Consider the following 18,106-nt stretch of genomic DNA (forward strand, 5'->3'; position numbering starts at 1 on the left):
TATGTATAATTGGGCAGAGGCTAAAAAAGTTAATTTTACATGAGACCTGCCAGATCGAGGTTAGGACTTTTTGGTTCAAGCAAGCTAATCTTAAAAGGATAGCACAGGAATATCCAGTATTAGCTATCATCCAACCAGCACATAACCGAAAAAATCTTTACATAAAAAGCTGGAATAAATGCTTTCATCTCAATGAATGCTAATCTAGTTTGTGATTTTCAGACTCCTGGGTTCAAACGGGGGTGAAAGAAAAGTCAGCGAGAGTTCTCTCTCTATACGGCACATTATTCTTTGTTGGAAAAGTACAATTCCAGCCATAGCCATTGATGTAACAAGCTGTATCTTCACGGAATTACACTAATTTATCTCATTTTTTAAACCAGAATAGATTTTTTCGGGTTCCAGACCATATTATTTTCTCAACATTTGAAGCTCTGCACTTTCATTTTGTAATGTGTAGAGGAGCCAAGGATATAAACTCGAAGGGTTCTGCACATAAACACACATCTCAAAACTGCTATATTACTCTGAGATACTGTATTACCTTAAAAGTTATGATTCCTAATACTGGCATATTTAAAACTGTACAATATGAATTTTTACAAAGGTACATATGGGCGTCCATTTTTTAACGTCTTTGTAATATAATCAAATGACCCTACGCTTGAGATTATAGAGTTTTGCAAATTAATCTATAGAAATAACGAAACCATTACACCTTGTAAAAATGATGACAATTATTAAACAGTGTAAAAACTGCTTATAAGAATTTTCTGCAAATTCCAATGTTAGAGCAATTTTAAAGATTTACATTTTATAGTTCCGTGCTTTGCAGATTTCTTTCATAGATTATAACATATTATCATAGATTATAATAATAGTTATAAGTAAACTTTTGAAAAGATCCTTGAAAAGGGTGATGATTTACAGAATATCAACATAAAACAATTTATCATCAGTAGATTTAAAATTAATTCTGCAGGATTCAATTATTTTGGCATTACATATAACTTTATGCCACAAAGCTTTCAGAGTCTCAGTTAATTCTGCAGTATTATTATCACCAATTTCATACAAAAATAGAAAATACATTAAACTGGGCAAGTCCACCAAATAATTTGTTGTATTCGAGAGAGAGGACTAATCGCAAGAATCACTTTATAAAACCGGCAGAACTATGATGAATTTGCTATGCTTGTTCATAAAGCTGACCTGTGTACAATACTATGATATCCTGGGGCGATATCATCTGTTACTGGTTGAAGGAATACATTAGCGTATCTGAAAAACAAAGAATATATATTTGAAACAGTAAGAGAAAATGTTGTAAAACATCAACATTGTTCTGTGATCAGCACTCGTCTATTAAATATACTGCCATGCATTCCCAAGCCAACAAGCACACAACTTGTGGGAAGGAGTGACCAGTAGCGTCCTCACGATGCCAAACGTCACCACCGACTCTACTCAATATAATAAGGGGGATCTTATAGAAACTTACAAAATTCTTAAGGGGTTGGACAGGCTAGATGCAGGAAGATTGTTCCTGATGTTGGGGAAGTCCAGAACAAGAGGGTCACAGTTTAAGGATAAGGGGGAATTCTTTTAGGACCGAGATGAGAAAATAAATTTTCACACAGAGAGTGGTGAATCTCTGGAATTCTCTGCCACAGAAGGTAGTTGAGGCCAATTCATTGGCTATATTTAAGAGGGAGTTAGATGTGACCCTTGTGGCTAAAGGGATCAGGGGGTATGGGGAGAAGGCAGGTACGGGATACTGAGTTGGATGATCAGCCATGATCATATTGAATGGCTGTGCAGGCTTGAAGGGCCGAATGGCCTACTCCTGCACCTATTTTCAATGTTCAGATCAGTTCCAGAAACTCAAAAACTGAGCATCAGTCATAGTAGCATATTGTATTCCACTACAATTTGTAACTCATGACCCAGTAAATCTCCTCTCCAACATCTCTGGTTCAATGAGTAAAGCAAGCCTAAAGTGTCAGACACACCAAGTTGCCAACCCAATGAAGCTACTGCGTAGAACTGCTTGCATGTTAAGCAGTTAAAGAAGCATGCCAAAAACAGAATTAAACAATCTGACAACCAATTGAACCTAGTAAAAGTCAGAGGATGATAATTGAGGGTTGTTTTACAAACTGTAGGTCTTGTGCTGCAAGGATTAGTGCTGGGTTCACTCACTGTTGTTTGTCATCTATATTAACTATTTGGATGAGAATGCAGTTGACGTGGTTAGTAGGTTTCCAGATAACACCAACATTGATTGTGTAACAGAGGGTGAAGAAGTTTATTTATGATTCCTACAGGATCTAGTGAACTGGGAAAGTGGGTCAAGAAATGGAAGCTGGAATTCACGAACAAGTGAACCATTGCAGGCCTTATACAGTAAATGGCAGAGCCCCAGTGAGTGTTATACGACTGAGAAACCCGGGGGTATGGTGGAACAACACTTGGACTATTGTGTCATCTTGCTATAAATCAGACGTCATTAGCTGGAAAGGGTGCAGGAAAGATTCACAAGGATGTTACCAGGGCCGTAGGGCTTGAGTTAAAAGGGGAGACTGGATTGGCTGGAGCTTTTATCCCTTTTATCCCTGGAGCATAGGAGGTCGAGGAGTGACCTTCCAGGGCGATATAAAATTATAACTGGCATAGAAACAATGAATGGTCTTTTTCCTAGAGTAAGGTAGGAGAGTCTAAAAACAAGAAGGCATAAATTTAAGCTGAAAGGGGACAGATTTGAAGGGGACTTGGGAGGTTCAATTGTGTCACGAAGGACATGGTGGATATGTAGAATGAGCTGCAAGGAATGGTAGAGGCAGTACAATCACAACATTTAAAGGACATTTGGACAGGATAGAAAAGGGTCAACGACATGCAAATGGCACTGGCTCAGGTAGGCAACTTGGTCAGTATTGAAGATTTACATCAAAGGGCTTGTTTCCATCTGTTTAACTCAATTACTCTAATTACTACAAGAAGCATGCAACTTTAGCATTGTAACTTCTCTGATGACAGAACACAATGTATTAGTGTTGAAAGATTTGCAACCATCTTCATCAAGAAGTTGCAGGCTGATTTGCCACATCATGAAGATCCACTATCTTCAGTTAATTAAATTCACTTTACATGTTAGTGTAAGTGAATTTCCATTGTCATAGAGTGGCGTAGATACAGGAAAGGCCTAACATCTGAGCTGCAATGCTGAAGAGGTGTTCCAGAATAAAACTAAGAACTAGCCATGCTATTCTGGTACACAAGGAAATTACTCAACATTTTGTCATGATTACAAAAAGCAGGACAAATCTATTTACAGGAATTCTCCCGCCCAGAATCTTTGGGATTCATACAGCAGTGTGGTGCTTTTTCTCCAATGTGTTCAAAATATCACCCATTAGCGAAATCCTGTTCTGATTCCATCATTCCTACTAATTAACCATGAGAATAAATTTACCAAACTGATGCCATTTCTTTCATTAAAGGCATCTCGTCATGCTATTGTTAACCTTCATTGTCAACAGATTATAATGACTCTTTTAGGGTTATTGCTTGTAAATGTTCCCTTCAAGTAGAGATAACATTGCAGAATTGCACTAACCTGTGATTAGCAGCTGCTCTCCACACGAGCATAATAGCCTTTTTCCAAATTTTTTGAGCTTGTATGGCTTCCTGGTCTTCACTACAAACTGAACTAAAGATGGTGAGCAAGGTAAACAAAGTTAGACTTCTAAAATAGATGGCAGTAATAAAACTTACAGAATAATGAAAGGCAAAGTGGATGTGGGACGGATGTTTCCACTGGTGGGAGAGTCTAGGACGAGAGGTCATAGCCTCAGAATTAAAGGGCATTCTTTTAGAAAGGAGGTGAGGAGGAACTTCATTAATCAGAGGGTAGTTAATCTGTGGAACTCAAATTTCACTGTACCTTAATTGGTACACGTGACAATTAAAGTGAATCTTGATCTTGGAACATTGCCACAGAGGGCTGTGCAGGACAAGTCAGTGGATATTTTAGACAGAGATAGACAAATTCTTGATTAGAACGGGTGTAAAGGGTAATGGGGAGAAGGCAGGAAAATGGGATTAGGAGGCAGAGATCAGCCATGATTGAATGGCAGTAGACTCGATGGGCCGAATGGCCTAATTCTACTATAACTTGTAAACTAGTACTGCAAATAATATACTTTTTTTTATAGCAGCCAAAGGCCCAGATAATCTCCAGAAATAGTGGAGAACTAGCATGAATGAGGAGTTCAAGAAACACATTTGTTAAAAAAGTAAGCATTGAGGAAATTAATGGATCCAAAAGACAATTCATCTACAGGATCTTATGATCTGCATCCTACAGTTTTGAAGGAGGCAGCTCTGGAAACATTGTTTGGCATCTTCCAAAATTCTATAGATTCTGAAAATCTATATACCATTTTGTTGTACGATAATCTAAATGTGGCAATGCAATGAGAAAAAAGAATTAAAAAGATGAATGTGATTATTTTTCTAAGGTGCACGGGAACATGATTTCTTTAGATACCCACCAGTGGAGTTAAATGCATCTGCTTAATATGTGACTATTTAACTGCTTAAATCGATAAAAAGGATTAGAAGCAACAGGTGAATTCAACTTACTCTCCTACATATGAAAGATACATTTTTGCCATTGCAAGTATAGAACACTTATAATGATGACCAAAGATCTATTGTGCAGGGTTAAACTAAATATTAATGTAGTCATGTTGAGCTGCATATACCGGTATATTTTGCACCTCCTTTCAAGAGTTAGTAAAAAAAAGTTTGTAAACTTACAACTGAGAGGAAGCAGGGCTGCTGGGGATTGAATCAGCAAGGACAGATGATTGTAAATGAGAATTGTGAATACTGAATCCATCGTCACTTTCACTGACAGGTGGTTCGTTATCAGTTTCTGACATATAAATCTCATTTGGTTCCTCCTCCCTGGTCTCATCCACACTGGCAGCTTCACTAGCTCCATCTTCCTCTTTGGGAATAAGCATCTCCTGCAGCTGCAAACAAATAACATTCTCGTCAATGAGAACAGCACGGTGCTTGACCTTATCTCAACATATATCGCAAACAACATAAACGTTTCTCCATCGCCTTTCTGCCCTTTTGCATAACTTCTCATGTTTGGTTAGTTTTTACATAGGTGGATTATTACAATGAAAAATAACCTAACAATAATCCGAGATGAAAATAGATTAAAATAAATTTTAGTCAGCCAGACGGATTATTTTTGAGCATTGCTGAACAAAACAACTTATTCCTGCTCTCAACTATTAATGCAAGATTTAAGAGGTGGAATAGACCCACCCAACCTTTCCAAGTATGATTTCCACTTTGCAAGATCATGGCTGAGTTTCAACCTCAGTACCATTTTCCTGCACTATTCCCACATTCCAATTCCCTTAATAATATCCAAAAATCTATTAACCTCTTTTTTGAATGATAACAATCACAGAGCTACCAAGGCCCTCTGAGATAAGCAATTTCAAGAATTTGCTACCCTTTAAGTAAGGTAAATTTCTTCTCATCTTAGACCTTTTTAGAAACATAGAAACATAGAAATTAGGTGCAGGAGTAGGTCATTAATATGATCATGGCTGATCATCCAACTCAGTATCCCGTACCTGACTTCTCTCCATACCCTCTGATCCCCTTGACCACAAGGGCCACATCTAACTCCCTCTTAAATATAGCCAATGAACTGGCCTCAACTACCCTCTGTGGCAGAGAGTTCCAGAGATTCACCACTCTCTGTGTGAAAAAAGTTCTCCTCATCTCGGTTTTAAAGGATTTCCCCCTTATCCTTAAGCTGTGACCCCTTGTCCTGGACTTCCCCAACATCGGGAACAATCTTCCTGCATCTAGCCTGTCCAACCCCTTAAGAATTTCTGAGATTGTGATCCCTGGTCCAAATTCTTCAGCCTGGAGGAACAATCTCTCTGCGCGAGACTGAGAAGTGACATGATAGAAGTATTTAAAATTCTAGATAGTGGGGTTGCTAATTAATCTTTTTTCCCCAGGGTGTAAATGTCGAATAACTGTAAGTATAGGTTTACGATGAGGTGAAGATAGTTTAAAGGAGATGTGCGAGGTAAGGTTTTTAGAGAGGTAGGTGCCCAGAAGATATTGCCAGGAGAGGTGCTGGAATCAGGAACAATGGCAATGAACATGTAGGAAATGAAGAGAGACCAACTCTGTGCAGTGAGATTGGCATCCTGGGCGCACCTGTTCCAGTGCAGTTCCACTGTATGTTCTAAAATATTCATCTGAAATGTGTATATTATGCAACAAAACAACAACAGATTTCAGTAAAAGGAAATATTAACGTTTAGCAATTTTATAAGATCAGTTCATGAAGCCATTCTCTCTATCATAGTGTATATAAATCCAAGTAAACTTACAATACAAATTTACAGATTCAATCACATCCACAATCACATCAACTGAAACAAAAACAGGTGAGCAGTACCTTGATCTGACCCTTTAAAACTAATCGGGTCTCTTCCTTTGTGGCGTCTAAAGATTGAAAGGAAAGTGGAATCTTGCATTAATGTTAATATTGAACAAATAATAATAGCATCATCCATAAAACTGTGATCTGCTGAAAAGATTATCACCATCAATCTGTGTACCACTTGAAAATTCTCTTGCTCAAGATAGCAAAACTTTACTGATACGAATCAATAACATTAATACAAAATGTATAGTTTACTATGGCGGGGCTCAGGTTGATTGTGGCGTGGCTTAGAAATACAGGGCGTTATATTGCATTTGTAGGTTCATTTGCACCAATCCTTATTTATTACTGCTGTTGGGCAGTGCGGTTGAGCAAAGATTAGTTGCCTTTTCATGGGGGGGGGGTGGAATGCTTTGTGATAGTATGAAAAAAAACAGATGAACAATCCTTGATATTTCTCTTTAATGAAACACAAGTGACACATGACAGTACGCAAGCAAATGCCTGGAATGAATCTATTCAGATTCATCACTATATCGGGAGATGATGGTGGGAAGTAGGGAGGGGTATGGTAGTCCACAAAGGTTACCATTGATGACCACTGATACATTTCCAATAGAGATAACCGGACAATATGAATGTAGGTCGGGGAGAGGGGAAGGAGAAAACGAAACAGTAAATAATTTTAGCAAATTATTAAATATTTTGTTAAATATTATTATATATGGAGAAAATGATTAAGTCTGCCAGATTAGGTTGGAGTTTTATTTACGATCTTTTATTACAAACGAGTCCCACTCACTTCCTATTCCACTGACCTACAATTTCAGATGGTCCCACTTCAATAGAAGTACTTTTGCACTGTGTGAAGCTCCTCGGAGACATCTGACCAGTTTCCTCAGAGGTACTTTTGCTTCGTGCAGTGCCCCGTGGCAGGGGATGTGTAGTTTCCTCAGATGTACTTTTACTTCGCATGGTGCCCCTCGGCAAAACGTGTTCCAGTCCCAGTGCCTATTGTGACAGAATTCAACCTTTAAAAAATGGGCCAACGAGATTAGGGTACCTAATTTTCAGTGAAGAGCTATGACCTCTGTAGAAAAAAATTAAATTGTTTTCTAAAAATGAAGGGGAATTTTGAAATGATAAAAAGATTAGTGCAGCTCAATACAATCCAGGTTTTTGTTTAATTCATGTCCACTCTCAACTCAGTATTGTCAACTTCACCATTGGCTGTAATATTTTGAACACTCCTCCAAGGCTCATCAACCCATGCATGGAGATCAAAGTGACGCAATCATGTCACCTCCGAGCTGCACATTACTTCATTGGCATCGACCACTGTTCTTTCATTGTTTGAGAAGAAAAATATAGCATTATCTCAAATAAACAATCACATTTCTGGAAAAAGTTCTACTAAATGTTTACTGACCTAAAATATGAACACACTCTCGCTCCACACTGGTTTTGCCTGGTGTTCTGAGCATTTTCAGCATTTTCATTTTTATTTAATGTTATTGGATTAAACCACTGGCACAGGATAATTAACATCATCAAAAAGACTGTCTACCACCACATAATACATTTGCCAGTGTTTCTCAAAATCTGAAGGTAAATTTATCATTTACTCTGAATAGTGTGTTTCAAGAGAGGCAGACACTATTTTTTACTTATTCCTAAATATTGCTAGCCATTTTCCAATATTATTAATATTGAACACAACATTTTGTAATCAATTTGTTGGAACTGCAGATGCTGGTTTAAGTCGAAGATAGACACAAAAAGCAGGAGTAACTCAGCGGGACAGGCAGCATCTCTGGAGCGAAGGAAAGGGTGACGATTTGGGTCGAGACCTTTCTTCAGACTGGTTAGGGATAAGGAAAACGAGAGATATAGACGGTGATGTGGAGAGATAAAGAACAATGAAATGAAAGTAATGTAAAAAAAGTAATGATGATAAAGGAAACAGGCCATTGTTAGCTGTTTGTAGGGTGAAAATGAAAAGCTGGTGCATCTTGGGTGGGGGAAGGATGGAGAGAGAGGGAATTCCGGGGCAACCGGAAGTGTGAGATATCAATATTCATAACACTGGGCTGTAAGCTGCCTGTGAAATATCAGATGCTGTTCCTCCAATTAACATTTAGCCTCACTCTGACAATCGAGGAGACTGAGGACAGAAAGGTCTGTGTAGGAATGGAAAGGAGAATTAAAGTGTCCAGCAACCGGGAGTTCAGTTTGGTTCACGCGGGCTGAGCGAAGGTGTTCAGTGAAACGATCCCCCAGTCTGCGTTTGGTCTCGCCGACGTACAAGAGTCCACATCTTGAACAATGGATACAGTAGATAAGGTTGGAGGAGGTGCAAGTGAACCTCTGCCTAACCTGAAAGGACTGTTGGGATCCCAGGACAGAGTTGAGGGAGGATGTATAGCGACAGGTGTTGCATTTTCTGCAGTTGCTGGGGAAAGTACCTGGGGAGGGGGTGGTTTGGGTGGGAAGTGATGAGTTAATCAGGGAGTTGCGGAGGGAATGGCCTCTGCGGAAGGCGGAAAGGGGTGGAGATGGGAAAATAGGGCTAGTGGTGGGATCCCGTTGGAGGTGGCAGAAATTGCAGAGGTTTATGGGGTGGAAAGTAAGGACTAGGGGGGAAACAGTCTCTGTTGCGTCTAAGGGGAGGGGGAGCAAGGGCGGAGCTGCGAGGTACCGAGGAGTGAGGGCGTTATCTATGATGGGAAAGGGGAATCCCCATTCCCTAAAGAATAAGGACATCTCGGATGTCCTATTATGGAACACCTCATCTTGGGCACAGATGCGGCGTAGACGGTGGAATTGGGAGTAGGGGATAGTGTCTTTGCTGGAAGCAGAGTGGGAAGAAGTGTAGTCGAGATAGTTGTGAGAGTCAGTGGGTTTGTAATAAGACTTCGGTCATTAGTCTATTTCCTGTGATGGAGACTGTGAGATCAAGAAAGGGGAGGTGGGTGTCAGAGATGGTTCAAGTAAATTTGAATGCAGGATGTAAATTGGTGTTAAAGTTGATGAAGTCCATGAGTTCTGCATGGGTGCAGGGCCTAGCACCGATGTAGTCATCAATGTAACGGAGAAAGAGTTCGGGGATAGGGCCAGTGTGTCAGGGAAGTGTAGAGATAGGGCGAGGGATTATTCAACATACCCAACAAAGAGGCAGGCATAGCTGGGGCCCATGTGGGTGTCCATAGCTACGCCTTGGACTTGGAGGAGTCAAAGGAGAAGTTGTTCAGGGTGAGGACCAGCTCCACGAGGCGGAGTAGGGTGTCAGTTGAGGGAAATTGGATGGTTCTGCGGTCGAGGAAGAAACGGAGGGCTTTAAGGCCTTCCTGGTGGGGGATGGAGATGTAGAGTGACTGAACGTCCATAGTAAAGATGAGGGAGTGGGGGCTCGCAAAGCAGAAATGAAGATTGTAAACAATATATTAATTTACTTTTGGTATCATTCCAATACCCTTTATATATATATATTTATTAAAATACAACGACATATAATTTGTCATAAACTTTCTCCACCATCTCACCTCGGATTTCAGGCCTAGAAAATTTGCCATTTTTCCTGCACTTGCCATCTGTTGCACATGTCCTAAAATTGACTCTTCTTCCTGTTCTTGCTCTTCCTCTCCTTCATCTGGCAATTCCTGTTTAATCTTGATAACTAAATTGTCTGTAGAGTCCAATCCAGCCAATATCTGTCTCTCATCACTGGGTCGACAGTCTGATTTGTGAGCCTGTTGATCGATTTCTTCAGTTTCCTCCTTTATCATCGGCTCCGTCTGAAACAGGGAGGCAGAATTTTCCTCTGTCGCTGCTAGCTGCTCTCCAACATCAGTAGGAACATCAATCAGCTGTGGTTCCTCCACCTAAAAAAAATAACAGATGATCTATCAGCTGCTCCTAATTCCTATTGATTTCATGTATAAACGTCCATTTTCTTATTGTTCTTCCAAGAAGCCTGCATAATTTAGTAATTCCTAAAGGAAGCCAATAGAAACATATTCTTGCAAAGAGATTTTGAATCCTAAATTGAGTTGGGGAACTTTGTTGCACCATTAGATGGCATAAACTGACCTCCCATTCACAATTTCTCCCAGATTACACAGCTCTTAAAGACAGTGGAGTCAGGGGATATGGGGAAACAGCAGGAACGGAGTACTGATTGTGGATGATCAGCCATGATCACATTGAATGGCGGTGCTGGCTCGAAGGGCCAAATGGCCTACTCCTGCACCTATTGTCTATTGTCTAAGCCATTCAAATGCATCAAAGCAGAGGTTTGGAAACTGAACCTTACCAAAGAGATTTCTACAAGTGGGGAAGAGCTTCAAGGGATTAATAATATTATGATGTTGTTTGAAAAACTATTTACCTTTTCTTCAATAATTGCTAGAATGTCTGCAGGATTTCCCAAATTAAGTACATCTGTATAATTAGATACTGTTGTATTGCCTTCAACTTGCTTTGACCGGTGCTGATCCGCAATGCTCTCTCTTTGTCTTGCGATCTGCAGAGTGCCGGATGGTAGACACCTACTTTCACCAGAGTCAATTAACACCGAGAAGCCAGACAGTTCTCCGGATACCGAGAGAGCTGGCTGCTCCACACAGCTCTCTACCTGAACACATATGGTGGTTTCCTCAACTGCAGAAATAAACATCGGAAAATACAATTATTCTCCAAACATTAGAACAATTTCAACAACTATTTTTTCTTTTAACAGGATATTTCCTGTAATTCTAATCAGACATCCTGCAAAACGGACATCTTACACGATTTAACAACATAATTAGCATCACAACCTGATATTTGGAATCTTGAGCAAAAACAAAATGGAACTTTGAACAAATGGAAAATATATTCTCAGGGTAATTACTGCACTCACCAAGCACTATGTAATAGAATATTGCAATGATTTCTTCTCACCTGGTTTAGCTATTTATCTGTGAACCAATTGGTTACCTGAAAGCAAAACAGGCTTGCAGTTTACCAGAAAGTGCATAGATTTCATTCTCGGGGCATCTCAGTTATTAATAAGATAAGAGTTTTATGCTCAACTATTCGCCTATTTAATTAACTTCAATAGGGTATTATCAAGAAAGTCTGCAGATTATTTGTTGCCTGGTACGTTCTTCGATTGCAGTGTTGAGCTACATTTTAGGCTGACAAAATAATTCTAAAGACCTCCCAAAAGTTGCCCATCATTGTCTCATGAACAGTCAATGGAAATTCTCTCTCCATCTGCTTTCCTGGGTGGAAATGAATGGTATTTAATCATTTGTCTTTCTGTTGAACAACTGAGATTAGGAGACACAAAATACTGGAGTAACAGCGGGACAGGCAGCATCTCTGGAGAGAAGGAATGGGTGACTTTTCGGGTCAAGACCCTTCTTCAGGTTCAATTCAGCCCGGTCTTGACCCGAAACGTCACCCATCCCTTCTCCCTAAAGCAGTTAAAGATTGTCCCAAAAAGCAACAACAAATTGATGAATACCAAAAGGTTGTATTAGGCTGAAATGAAGCAAAAAATCTTGGAAATAATCTTAGATGCACCTGTAAACACTATTTCACATAAACAACATGTGAACCGTAATCATTAGATTTTAGATTTTCCAAAAGTTGTGAGAGCGATGGTTTGATTTTACTTTTCTTTTGATGTGTAGGAAGTCAAGTGTTCTTTCAAATTCAGAACAGTGTCAGTGTAGGAATTTTAAATCCAGTGTGTATGATGCACTTCAATGAAAAGCATGGGTTTTACTAAGAAACCTAGAATGGTTGCTGTTGCATCTCACCTATAAAGAAGCTATTATAGACATTTCCTTTACAATCTGAAGAAGGGTTTCGACCCGAACCTTTCCCCATTTCCTTCGCTCCATAGATGCTGCCTCACCCGCTGTGTTTCTCCAGCATTTTTGTCTACCTTCCTTTACAATGTGTTTTTTCCAGCTCTTTAATTTTCCCGATCTGCACACCATCACCACCAGAAGATTTAGACCGCTCAATCTTACACCATCCACTGCTCACAAAGTTATTTATTCAACATTATCATTTCCTGAAGTCCTGTCCCTTTTGTTAAAAAGTTTCAATTCAGAGCTAATGATCAGTTAGAATGATTGAGCATGCATCAGGTTATTGAGAAATACAGCCATGGATAGCATTTCTTCAGTCTTTCTGTTAATTAGTGAGACAACATTTGCTTATTCGAAGGAACTACGGCACAGGACAAGATCATTTCAATCATCATATCTATTCCTGTTCCAGCACTTCATCTATTCTATTGACCTGTTATATCATGGTAAAGGTGTAGTTTAACTGCTTACCGAACCAGTAATCTGGGGATCTGGACCAACAATCAGAGCCCTGAATTCTAATCCTACCATGGGAGCCCTAGAAGTTAAATTCAGTTTAAGACTCAAATTATTTGTTATCTTCTTACAGGACTTCACTGAAGCAAAAGCATTTGTTTTTGTTCCCAGTTTAAATGCTGCAAGAAATTAATGTTTCTTCTACTTTTTTTCATTTTATTGAGACTATACCGATTTGTAGCCAATCACTCAAAATTATGTATTAAAATAAAATTCACAATAACTTAGAAAATTTCCATTAAATCTCAACCTCGTCTGTGCGAGTGAAATGCACTCAATTTATTTTTAGTTCTTCAGAACTATTATTCCTCATTTCTTCCTTGATTGTTCCCTTTTCAAACTAATATAATTCCAATGCGCTTGCTTGACTATATATAAATTTAACATCAGTTTGCTTTTTATTCAATGTATCGATGTATATTACGTTCATTACCTTTTCTCAGTGAGTTCCAACCATCAAAGTCTATATAATTCAAATTTTATATTTTTCCAGGCCTCCATTAATTCTTAGCAACAAGCAACAAAAATATGTCTAGTACTATATTTCCAGCAAAAGGAACAAAGTTCCATACAACAAGAACTGTACATGATAACACAGCTCTTTTACTGACAAATTATCCTGCAAAATAGGTTATATAATCAGAAACAAATGTCAAATAAAATTCACAGACCAATGTGAAGGATCCTTTATTGAAAATCATATATCAGCCACATGATTCCACATGGAAGTTAAGTGTTCCTATTCAAAGACGGGCAAATTTAAGGGGCTCAGAAAGAGAAAGGTCAACAGTTTTTGCCATAATATTGCCCAGCTCAAAATCTCCCTGCTCAAAGAACAAAGTCAAATGGGTGCCATTGGCTGCAGATTCAAGTCCCAATCCAGGGACAATATTGGCTCACTGCAATTTTGAGGAACTGCTACACTGTCCAAAGAGCAAACTTTCAGTTAAGATACTATTGGACCATAAGACATAGGCGCAGAATTAGCCCATTCGGCCCATCGACTGCTCTGCCATCTATTTTACCCTCTCCGTGCCATTTCCCTGTTACCTTTGATGCCCTTACTAATCAAGAAACCGTCAATCTCCGCCTTAAAAGTGCACAATGGGACAACGGGTGGTGACTGTACGGGGTTTGTACGTTCTCCTTGTGACTGTGTGACCAATGCTCCCTTTACCGCCCACATTCCAAAGGCGTGCAGGTTTGTAGGTTAATTGGCTTCTGTAAATTGTCCCTAGTGCGTAGGAAAGAACTAGTGTACTGGTCAGCAAGGTCATTGGTCAGCAAGGACTCGTTGTCCAAAGTACCTGTTTCCACAATGTATTTTTCTAAACTAAATCTCTAAACTAACCCAACTAAGCCTCCACCACCGTCTGTGGCAATGAATTCCACAGATTCACCATCCACCGCATCTGTATTCTAAAGTTGTGTCTTTTTATTATGAGGCTGTGCCCTCTGGTCCTAGACTTTCCCCAATACTGGAAACATCCCCCCATGTACACTGTATGTAGAGTCATAGAGTGATACAGTGCAGAACCAGGCCTCTCAAAACAGAGCTCAACATTAAACATTCAATCAACTTCTCTTTATAGCTCAGACCCTCCAGTCCTGCAACATCCTTGAATATCTTCTCTGTACCCTTTCCAGCTTGGCATCATCTTTCCTATAACATGGTGCCCAGAACTGACAACACAATACTTTAAATGCGGTCTCACCAACATATTTTACAATTGCAACATGGCCTCCCAACTTCTATACTCAATACTCTGACTGATGAAGATGAATGTACCAAAAGCCTTTTTGACCACCTTACCTGCGACATGGTCTTTAAGGAACCATGCACCTGCACTCCTAGATCCTCTCTGCTCTACAACACTCCCCATAGCCCTACCATGCATGTGAATGTCCTGCCCATGTTAGACTTCCCAAAATGCAACACCTCACATTTCTCTGTAGGCATTTCATTTTTTGGTAGGTTTCAATGGGATCCACCACCATCCTTTAAACACCAGCAAGTAAAAGCCCAGATTCATCAAACGCTCCTCATGTTAACCCAAGCATCCCCGGGATCATTCTCAGAAACCCCCTCAGGACCCTGTCCGCTGTCAGCAGATCCTCAGAGATGGGGCCTAAAACTGCTCACAATCCTGCACCAGCAGTCCCAAGTCACTTTGCACATCCGATTTCTGAATCCTCTGCCCACTTAAAAAAGTTTGTCTCATTATTCCTTAAACTAAAGCTTATTTAAAAAAAAATCAAAACAAATATTAAAAAATCCTATAGCACTAAGAGTATGAGAATTATCCCAATTGTACTCCCCATTTTTTGCATTGAGACAATTTTATGGATGTTTTATCCCTTAATCAACATCACTTTCATCGATTACCTAGTTATTAACAGAATGATATTTGCTCTGCATTAATTGGTAAATTAGGGCAGCACAGTGGCGCAGGGGTAGAGTTGTTGCCTTACAGTAGCGTTGTTACAAATTCCTACCATCAGTGGTGCTCCAGATCTGCGCACTGCCTGAAGCTGTAGGGGGCGGGTGATTAAAATGCAGGTTTTTATTGGTTGTCGTAGAGAGCTTTGCTCGTACGAAAAACTCATGAAGAAATTTTGTTGTGTGATCCCGTTGGCATTTTTTTTTTTTAAGTTTCGGGTCTATTGAATCGCTGGATTAAAGTCAGACCCAAGTTCTAATGCCTTCAATGCCTTCAAAATCACGGATCGCAAGAGCATGACAAAACAAAAGGTAGATTGTTTATTTCACATCTTATCTAGTTTTTAGTGTAATTTCATTTCAATCTCCTGATGCGAAATATGTTATTTAGCACCCATTATCGGCCGTGTCTTTGTGGCTGTGAGACTGTGACTGAGAGCAAAATCATGCCGGCGGCCACAATTCGATTCAAAATCCACAAACATCCACTCTCAAGATAATCAAATTCATTATTTTTTGTCATAAGAACATCTAAGTCATCTATATTTTGTGTTATTGTCTATATGTGGAATATTTTCATACTATTTATCTGACTAAAAACTTCCACAGTACATAGTTTTCAGTTAGATGTTTAGTATGAAAATATTGATCATGGATAGACAATAACACAAAATATAGATAATTTAGATGTTATGACATGATTGTGCAAAAAATAATGATTTTGATTATCTTGAGAGTGGATATTCGTGGATTTTGAACACATGGCTGTGCAAAACGGCCCTTGCCTGCTGCAGTGTTATAAACCAACAGAGTAAAATTTATGGGAATAAAACATTCAATTCCTTCCATTTGACATAGATATTCATGACAAAAAGTGAGATTTAAACCATGTTATATTGTGAATTCTTGTGTGAATGGGATCAGTTTGTTATTTGGACACTTTGGCTATTTACAAAATAATTTTTAGCCTTTTCTTAAGAATGGGATAGATGTTTAGATCTAATAATTGAATTTAGATGAATTTAATTTATTTGACACTGATGAATATGATTTTTTTGTTGGGTATTTACTATTTGTTTTAACGTTACAATAATATTAAAGTTCTGATCTTGAGAATATCACATTTTTGAATTTTCAAGGCAGTCTGGGTGTTTATTCCTATTTCCATCACAACGGTTAATTTTGTAATTAGCTACTTAATTAGGTAATTAACTAACTATATACTTTAATTTCAGGCCATCCAAGTAAGATGTATCATATTTGTTTCAGAATGCTTCAAGCTATAATACCTGAAAATTTCATTCAGTTCTCTTGATTTTTAAGAAAGTTATGGGCTTTTATGTCAATTGACTGGCCTCGATCACAGCTTTTGTGTTAAGTTAATGGAAAAGCAATAGGGAACAAGATGCTAATTTCAGAGTATAAAAATGATCGTAACCTTTTTAATACTGAAGATATGAAAGTGAATTAGATATCAAATTAAAGTTCTTTTAATGCTTTATCTGATGGGATAAATTATAGGCTTAAATTTTAAAATCTCAACATTTTGTAACATTCCTACTTACAGTGTAAGATCTGGGTTCGATCTTGACTATGTGAGCTGTCTGTATGGAGTTTGCATGTTCTCCCTGTGACCACATGGGTTTTCTCAGGGTGCTCTGGTTTCCTCCCACATCTCAAAGGTGCACGGGTTTGTAGGTTAATTGGCCTCTGTCAACTGTCCCTAGTGTGGAGGATAGAAGTGCACGGGTGGGGTGATCGTTTGCTGGTGCTGACTCGGTGGACCGAAGAGCCAGTTTCCACTCTGTATTTCTAAACTAGACTAAACTGCATCCCTCAATATACAATATTTGATGGGCTGTAAAGTACGTCAGTGGAGCACCACCCTTTATATTGCACTTTCTACGATATAATCCATCCCACTATTCAAAGTCTTGCTTTGATTTATGCAAGACAAACTTTCCCCACATTCAATGAAGCTATTTAATTTGCCATAACACTCCACGGACAAAGGCCCAGGCATGGTTCCTACTTCCAATTCCTTTTTGGAACCGAAACACTAACTTCTTTCTGAATGCACATCTCGCCCAAAACAAGAGTCATTGTTATATTATTGTACCAAGCCACATGATATGTTTCTATATTAACACATCAGCACCATCTTGCATTTCTTATTTCTTATTCCTCATGGTCTCCCCAATTCAGAAAATTCGTCATGCACGCACAATTTTCAATAGTATGTGCGCAAAAATTTAGTGAGGATGGTACCAAAGGCATTTTACACAAAATCTATAAGATAGAAATACAAGGAAAAATATTGTAAAGGCAGATTTACGCTGCTTTGTTTGAGAATCAGATTTAAGAAGATAACTTCTAATATCATTGGTTTTTGTCCAATCTGAGTTCACGTTGTATCGCTGAAGCAAAGGAAATTTGACCCTCATATTTTAAATTCCACGGCTTTTACGATATTTCTCTTCAATATCCAAATGCAGATGTTTGAGACAATCTTTAAAAGGAACAGGATTTGAATTTTTCTTTAAACATCTGGCATTGTTGGTTAGACTGCCTAGTGACAGACCTGTCCTGCTGCTCTTCTGCGTCATGGTTGCGTTGGTGGCTGAATACACCTGGTCAGCTAGAATTTGCATGGGTTTAACTGGAGGTGGCGCCTCACGGCTGATGGTAGAGAAGGGAACGAAAGGTGACGTGAACTGCGAGAGGCCGACCTCCAAAAGCCTTGACAGAGTAGGGGCTCCTAACATAAAGTGCACAAAGAAAGATACA

The 18,106-nt window shown here is 39.1% G+C and overlaps 2 protein-coding genes across 5 annotated transcripts in view; both read right to left on the minus strand.

The window, feature by feature from the left end:
* Positions 1-14,377, minus strand: part of LOC129707058 (small ubiquitin-related modifier 3-like) — a 261,239-nt gene extending 246,862 nt beyond the window's left edge. Inside the window, exon 1 of the mRNA XM_055651818.1 lies at positions 14,370-14,377. The gene's annotated coding sequence lies outside the window, so the exon portion shown is untranslated. The remainder of the gene's footprint in view (positions 1-14,369) is intronic.
* LOC129707052 (bromodomain-containing protein 8-like) overlaps positions 1-18,106 on the minus strand; it is a 57,365-nt gene that overhangs the window by 10,111 nt on the left and 29,148 nt on the right. For 3 of the 4 annotated variants that reach the window (XM_055651808.1, XM_055651805.1, XM_055651806.1), the window contains 8 exons: positions 17,901-18,077; positions 10,887-11,158; positions 10,042-10,380; positions 7,318-7,510; positions 6,512-6,558; positions 4,825-5,042; positions 3,620-3,712; positions 1,213-1,281 (listed from right to left, as the gene is read on the minus strand). In XM_055651808.1, the coding sequence (XP_055507783.1) occupies positions 1,213-1,281; positions 3,620-3,712; positions 4,825-5,042; positions 6,512-6,558; positions 7,318-7,510; positions 10,042-10,380; positions 10,887-11,158; positions 17,901-18,077 (1,408 nt within the window). The remainder of the gene's footprint in view (positions 1-1,212; positions 1,282-3,619; positions 3,713-4,824; positions 5,043-6,511; positions 6,559-7,317; positions 7,511-10,041; positions 10,381-10,886; positions 11,159-17,900; positions 18,078-18,106) is intronic. The other variant, XM_055651807.1, reaches the window with a different exon arrangement.

Source organism: Leucoraja erinacea, chromosome 20, assembly GCF_028641065.1.
Source record: "Leucoraja erinacea ecotype New England chromosome 20, Leri_hhj_1, whole genome shotgun sequence".
NCBI classification, from domain to species: Eukaryota; Metazoa; Chordata; class Chondrichthyes; order Rajiformes; family Rajidae; genus Leucoraja; species Leucoraja erinaceus.